The sequence below is a fragment of the Polypterus senegalus genome, chromosome 13 (assembly GCF_016835505.1).
Source record: "Polypterus senegalus isolate Bchr_013 chromosome 13, ASM1683550v1, whole genome shotgun sequence".
NCBI lineage: Eukaryota > Metazoa > Chordata > Cladistia > Polypteriformes > Polypteridae > Polypterus > Polypterus senegalus.
Window position 1 is genome coordinate 121,011,150 of NC_053166.1, and position 8,170 is coordinate 121,019,319.

The 8,170-nt window shown below is 37.6% G+C and overlaps 1 protein-coding gene across 4 annotated transcripts in view; it reads left to right on the forward strand.

Annotated features, from left to right (window-relative positions):
• LOC120541890 (lateral signaling target protein 2 homolog) overlaps nt 1-5,171 on the forward strand; it is a 60,092-nt gene extending 54,921 nt beyond the window's left edge. For all 4 annotated transcript variants that reach the window (XM_039773839.1, XM_039773838.1, XM_039773842.1 and 1 more), the window contains exon 14: nt 2,762-5,171. In XM_039773839.1, the coding sequence (XP_039629773.1) occupies nt 2,762-2,884 (123 nt within the window). In that variant the 3' untranslated portion in view covers nt 2,885-5,171. The remainder of the gene's footprint in view (nt 1-2,761) is intronic.
• The last annotated feature ends 2,999 nt before the right edge of the window (nt 5,172-8,170 follow it).

Sequence of the window (8,170 nt, forward strand, 5' to 3'; positions counted from 1 at the left end):
CAAATTTTGAGCAGTTGTGGCAAAGTCTAAGGAGGATAGACTGGGATAAGCTTTTAAGGATGGAGACTGTCATGGAGCAGTGGAACAGATTGAAAGGCATTTTGCATGCAGTGCAGGACAGGTACATGCAGTAACTACATTTCGAATTAGTAGGAAGTTTAAGAAAAACTCCACAGTAGGTTCATAAAAGGTTAGAAAAAAATGGAACAGTATTAACAGTTGAATAAGGTGTATAAGACTGATGACTCCAATGTAAGTCATACTGCTTATGAGAACAAGAAGGCAGCCATTAAGAAGGATATTTGGGAGGCTAAAAGGCAGTTAAAGAGGAATCTAGCTGATAAGGCGAAAGATGTCCCTAAGAGATTCTTTCAGTATTTTAGTTGAAAAATGACAGTCAAGGAGGTGAAGTGCATCACGAATAGTAAATGGAAATTTAAAACATATAGACTTTGAAATAGCTGATGCTCTAAACTTTTATTTTCTGAAGTCTTCACATGTGAGGTAGTAAATAACTTTCCAGCTGTAAAAAAGGACTACTAAGGAAGTACTAAGGAGTGATTTTGGAAGTTGTAAAGGAAGACAAACTGCCCACATTAAATAGGCTGAAATCAAACAAATCACCAGGACCAGACTATGTTTAGCCTCGAATTCTCAAGCACGTTAGTGAGTACATATATAAAGCTTTGATGCATATTTTTAGGAAGTCACTGTGCACCGGGGAAATTCCTCAGCACTGGAAAATGACACATTGTCCCATTATATAAAAATGGTGACTGGGCAGAGCGAAGCAAGCCAGTAAGCTTAATGTGTAACACAGGTAAATTAATGGAAGGAATTATTAAGGATAAGATCGAGCAAGACATGGCAAGGAAAGGAATTGCTCTGAACAGTCAGCATGGGTTCGGAAGAGGGAGGTCATGTTTTACTAACTTGCTGGAATTCTATGAGTAAGCAACAAAAGGATACGATCAAAGTGGAGCTTATGATATTTAGATTTTTCAAGAAAGCATTTCAGAAGGTGTCACATTAGAGGTTGGGCATCAAACTTAAAGTAGTGGGAGCTGAGGGTGATGTGTGTAGATGGATGCAAAATTGTCTCATATGCAAGAAGCAGAGGGTGATGGTACAAGGAACCTTATCAGAATTGGCTGATGTTTAGAGTAGTGTTCAACAGGGGTTCATGATAGTGCTATGCTTTGGATAGGAATATAAGTAACAAGCTGGTTAAGTTTGCAGATGATACCAAAATAGGTGGAGTGACAGAAAATCTAGAATTTGTGACTCATCACAGAGGGATTTGGACGGCACACAGGCTTAGGCAGATAGGTGGCAGATGAAATTTAATGTCCGTAAATGTAAAGTATTACATGTAGGAAAAATGTTAGGTTTGAATACACAACGGGACATCTTAAAATTCAAAGTAAACCTTATGAAGAAGGATTTAGTAGTCATAGTGGACTCTACACTATCAAGTTCCAGACAATGTTCAGAAGCCATTAAGAGGGCTAACAGAATGTCAGGTTATATATCACGATGTGCTGAGTATGTGTCCAAGGTATAATGCTCTGCTGAAGCCTCATCTGGAGTACTGTGTACAGTTTTAGTGTCCAGGCTACAAAAAGACCTAGCAGCACTGGAAAACGTCCACAGATGAGTGACTAGGCTGACTCCAGTGCTACAGGGTATAAATTATTAAAAACAGATGGAAAGAGCTGAGCCTTTCATTTTAAGCAAAACGAGATTAAAAGAAGACATGATTAAATTGCTTAAAATTATGAAGGGAATTAGTACAGTAGATTGAGACTGTTATTTTAAAAGGAGATCATCAAGAACGTGGGGACACAGTTGGAAACTTGTAAAGGATAAATGCCGCACAAACATTAGGAAGTTTTTCTTTACACAAAGAACCATAGACACATGGAATAAACTACCAAGTAGTGTGGTAGACAGTAGGACTTTAGGGACTTTCTAAACTAGACTTTAGATATTATTTTAAGAAGAGTGAAGTGCATAGGACTGATTAGCTGTGTTGGGCTAAATGATTGTTCTTGTCAAGATTGTTCTAATGTAACACACAAAAGCTTTTTTTTTTGTTTGCTTGCTTGTTATTACTCATATAGCATAGTGCTCATAACAAACCAGCACCTATACATCTATTTACAGTATGTTATGTGTTTCATTAGTCGTTAAATAGACAGAAAGAAAAAAAAATCAAATTTATACATAGGCATCTCATCATGGGGGGGACGGGGACAATTGTATAGTACAGAGGAACATTGTAAATATGAAATTAGTGTGTGTGTGTGTATATATATATATATATATATATATATATATATATATATATATATATATATATATATATATATATATATATATATAAAATATAATCTACTGTATAATAAATACACACACACACATCAGCATTTCGCTTTCCTGGTACCTTGGATTTAGTCAAGTCCTCCTTCTCATTTTGTTATCAACATATGTTCTTATAGTCAGTTTTTACTGCATCTCTAAATCTGTAATGCTTACACCCCACTGTAGAAACCTCAGATGCTTGTGCCATTAGGTTAGGTATAGAGCTAATTATCTTTAAGTTGTATGTTTCCAGTTAAATAAAAAAGCATTTCATTTATTAAACTTTACATGCAATTAGTGTGTAAAATAACATTCGTACAATATCTATAGACTATTTTCTTTGTGCTGGACCAAATGTCCAATTTATTGGTCTCAATTTCTTCCCCTTTTTTTCCAGATCTTTTGCTCAAGCTGCTCATCCAACATGGCACCTATACCCCGGTTTGGACTGATGAAACCTGTTCGTGTTTGTATTCACTGTTTTAATTTTCACACTGGTGGGGATCCTGCACAATGTTGATGCAATGAGAAAAGTAGTCTAATTTGAGACTCTGCAAAGGACATCTATCCAAACATTGTTTTCCTGGAAAAATTACTTCCTGCTGAAACTTTGACATCTCTACTTCAATATATATTTTGCAATTTACTGTAAACTAAGTCCAAGGTGCAATACATTTTATTTTGCCTCTTGCTGTATAGGTGTGTTTTTTAAATGAAATTTCAAGAATATACAGAACAAAGATGTACCCACAAGAGGGCAGCATTCAGTGAAACACCAGCTTATCAGTCATAAACAATGGTTTTCTTCTCCCAGTTAAGTTTTTAAAAAGGTATTCACGTTTCAAGTGTAATATCATAAACTATTTTATACATTATATGCAAGTCTCCTCTTACATTCCAAATGGTTAACTGTCCTAATGGTCCTCTGGTTCAAAGACATTCACAGAAAATTTAATATTTAAGCTGTATATGGGAAATGTCCATTCATTTATTCTCTTCACCCACTTACCTTATTCAACTTTATATTAACCTCAGCATTATCCAGACATTGTAAGAACCAGCCCACTGCATAGTTTTACACACACACACACACACTCCTAGTGCATAGACTTCTAGTTCTCAATCAGTGAAAATACAACATAGACAGTGACTGGGCTGGGACTCCAATCCCATCCCCTGAAGCTGTACGGCAACAGGTCTAAGCTTTCAGCCACAGTGCCCCTCCAGGAGGAACATCTTTCATGCAAGTACACATGCATTGAAAAACCATAGCGCCCTTACTGGATCTCACCTTCAAGTAATAATCAGATGACCAGAACACTAGCTCCTACCAAAATAGTTCAGTTTATGATAAATAACAAAACACAGAGAGTCGGTTGAGAGAAGATAAAATACATATAAAAGGAAATTGACAGCTTTCAGCAGAGAAGGCCTGTGTACTTGCCCACCTCCCTCCTCTTTGTCTTGTTTGATCTGACCCTGTGCCCTAAATTTCATCCTCACTCTTGATTTATCTCACCATGTGGCTTCTAATCACCTCCTAGAGTCAAATACGATTAATCCCCTCACTCACTTCCAGCATCAGTACCTCCTTAGGCCATGGTGATGCCAGTCTAGAACTTCCCTTAGTGGCCTCTGGTGTCCCTATATTCTAAACTCTTATGTCTCCTTAAAGAGCTGGGTCACCAAAGCAGCTCCACTGATGCCTCTTCCTGCAAAGGGGCAACACACTCTCATTTCTTAAAGTTAGAGACCATGTACTGCTGCCTTATTAACAACTAGTAGGATATTAGACCCCTGGCATCCTTTCTGGCCTTGCCATGAGTCGCATTACCCCAACTTCCTTCTTAGCCAAGAAATGGCAAGCAAGATCTTGTGCTTCACCTGCTGGCCTGTGGATCTCTGGGCCTCTTGACTCGAGGGTTGGGAATCTGCTACTTATGCCCCCAACTTTCTGCTATCAGGTGTGCAAAGGTGTTCTGTAAATATTAACCCCATTACCCTATCTGTTGCCACCTTTGCGGCACAGTTACCACCCAGACACACAACACTAGTGATTTTACTTTGCCAAAAACATTTATTTAAGATGACTTTCTTTGAGTTGTTGCTTCTCAACTTTCTTCACCAGGTGTGACTTTGATGTGGAGACTGAAAACCAATTTTGGAGCCTGCCAATCCAACAGTCCCATTCACTTAATTTGCACAGAAGCATATTGTGTGCAAATACACACACAGCTGTACTTAATTGAATGCTGTGCTTAATTATTCAAGAATCCGTTTAACATAATATTACTATATAGGGTGGTGAGTAACATTGCTGCTTCACAGATCTAGTATCCTAGATTAAAATCCTCAAAAAGTATGCATGTGTTCTTTGTCCCTTGGTAGATTTCCCATTATATTCCAAAAGATGAGTTTGGGTTATTTCTGATTCTAAATTGGAGCTGTGCGGGTGTGTATATGAATAGTCTATGTCAGGGATGGTTCTTGCCTTGCAGCTGATGCTGTCAGGGTAGTTTTCAATAAAATGGGCTAAGAAGATGTGCTTCTTGAACCAATAACTGATTGCACCTTCTCTGGCAAAAATAACTGCTACCAAATGTTGCCTAAATTTACCAATCAGTCTTTCCAAGTGCTTAGGTGAATTTTTGGTCAACTCTTTGATTGAACTGATTCAGATTGGTTAGATTTTTGATTTTGAGGCATATATTGCTTGGTTCTGGTTGTGTCGCACTGTTTCAAACATGTTTGAGGCTGGTCTTTCATTAGTATCTACATCATTTTACAGTAAATACATTTTTCTTCAACCCTTGTAATATGTGTTTTGGATTATTGTCTTATAGTTTCACCTCACACATTGGTGGTCTAATATTTGAATAATATCATAACAAAGAACAAAAATTTTGGTTTCATTTAATGGTGTGCAATTATCCAGTTCCTGGTGTAACAAGAGATTCCCAAAAATACAACACTACCATGACCTTGGCATGGTTTATTATAAATGGCAAGAATACTGTGGAAGAACAGTGGTAACTTTTCTACAAGAGGGCTGGGCACATGGTTGTTAAAATAATTGTATTTTTGACTCAATTGTTCCTTTAAAAATAAGTTGTACTTCTCCAGGATCATCCAAGTGCATTTTGATAAATTATGAGACTTTGCAGTAATTCCTGAATAGCTGTTTTCACCTTTCTGCTTACACCCAGATGCCCTTTTGGCAAGTGTCCACTTGAAGGTAGACTCATAAACATTGACTTTAACCAAGGTCAAAAGAAACTGGCAAATATTATTACAGTTTTATCATTTTGGAAGATCACCAATCCTGAGAAGATAAGACTATTATCCCAAACCTCGTGCATTTAGCCAATACAACCCTGACAATAGTGCCTTTGAGGGCCAAATCCTTAAAAATAACTTTTTTTTAACTTTTGTAGACTGAAAAACATCAATAAATCTTTTTCAGAGGTTTTAATAATCCTAACGTGTCATCTCTAGAAACAAGGTCGTGACAAGTTTACTCTTATCATGACCAAAACTAGTCATATGTAGACTGAGTTGCCAGTTTATTGGGACACTCGTCTAGTAGTGTGTTGCACCTCCTTTGGCCTTCAGAACAAGATGAATTTGCCTTGCCATGGGTAGTACAAGATGCTGAAAGACTTGGTCAGGAATTTAATATTATGTAGAAATGATTGCATTAGCAGTTGCTGCAAACAGAACAGCTGTACTTTATTGTTACAAACTGCTCTTTCCAACTGATATCAAAGAGGTGAGATGGGTGTGAGAACCAGTGAGTGTGCAGGCTACTAAAACAAGGAAAACTGTCATGTTTCAGGAACCATTCAATGATGATACTTGTCTTATGACATGGTGTACTATTATGTTCAAAGTGCCCATCTGACTGGATAAACTGTAATCATGGAAGGATCAACTTGATCAGCAATGAAATTAAGACCTGCTTTGCTGTTCAGATGTTCTCCATGTGCCAGAAAAGCATTCCACACATCATCATACTGTGACTACTTCATGGTACTTTTGACACCAACCAGAATGGCTTCAAGGATACTGGCTGCTTGTGCCAAATTCTCATTCTTCCAACCGCATGATGCAAAGGGCACCTGGATTGTGCAACCAAACAACTTTTCCCAATCCTTAACAGTCAATCCTTAGAGACACATTTTCTTCTTTTTTGCTGATGACATTGGTACCAAACTAAACCTTCACCTGTTGTATCCCATTTAAGACAACATCTTATAAACGGTGCTTTCTCAGATGACTTTCCAAACATAAAACTTAACTTGAATATGATTTAACTGGTTGTAGCTTATATGTCTGCATGTTCAGTTCTCATTAGACTCCGTTAATCCACAAGAGCTTGTCTGATGTGATTACTGTATAGCCATTTGGGTGATGCTAGAAACAACACATCTTGTGCCAGCTATCACGCCACCTTGAAATACATTAAGGTCACTTGTTTTACTAATTCCATTGCTCAACTGAACACTTGCTGATGTTGGTCTGCCCGATTTATACCGCACATCACTATCGTGATATATGACACGTTGGAATGTAGCAAGGAAGGGGAATGTACAAACTGGCAACTCAGTGTATAATTAGCAAACCTAAATCAAATCAGGCGTGAATGATTACATTTGTATTTAGTCTTATCCACCCCTTTAACTGTGTTTTGTTTATTACCATTGAGGGGAGTGTAATATATTTTTTACAACAGAATACTTGTGTGTTAGATTACTTTGCTTAACAAATAATGAAAAAAGCAACACATTTTGGAGTATTTTTTGTGAGACTTCTCTGTATAGATTACTTAAACAGACACAAAGATACCCCAAAACTAAGCACAACAAATAAACTAATGCAGAAAATAAGACAGAAGACAAATATTTTATAATCACTCTGTGCACCCAGAAAAGAGGCCTAAAAAGCTTAAGGAAAATGGGACTAACAAGGATGTAGGCTACACTGTTCACTTCAGACACTGTGAACTTGTCTAGTCCAATTACAAGAAAAGTGTCTTTGAAGGCAACTCCCTCAGCACGAGCCTTTACTCTTCCTCGTGGGTCTCACACTTGCTCTTCCTCTTTTCTCACGTCACCGAAAATCGGATTGTTCAGGAGGATTGGACACACAGACCTTAGTGTTTTATTAAACAGTAGATATTATGCTTTTAAAAACCTTTTAAAGGAGCCTCCCACAATTTTGGATCAGTGGGCCCAAAAGGTTAGTCAGGTGTCCCAGACTCTCCAGAACCCTCGTACTTCTCTCCTTGGTCACGAGTAACTCCAAGTAAATTTAGCCCTCTGTGGTTCTACCCGTTTTAGCAGTAACCCAAGTACACTGCCTGATCGTTTTGTTTCCTATTGAAGTGTTTACTGTTCCAGAAAGTAAGGGTTGTTGCTGATCCTGTGATACCATACACATTGCAGCATGAGGCTAGCCAGTTATGTGCTTTGAAGGGGTTGTCTGTGGTCTGTAACAACATTAAAATAAAATAATTAGCCTCATTATGCTCTAATAATATAATGTTGCTGCTTATTATTGCTCACTATGCATGTCTGTTTTGAGGCTAAACTGTTACTTAGTATGTGTCTTAGTTTTTACATTTTGGAACTCTCTAAAATACGCTCAAGAACAAGTAATTGTCATAGTGTTTCCTTTTATTTCAACCTGATGGCATGAAAGGACACATTTCTGCCTTCTGTGTTCTTTATAGCAGTGACTGTTTACTTAGGTTATGAGTAATCTAAGTGAAACCACTTTCCATAGCTGGTTAATTGGAATTGGCTAA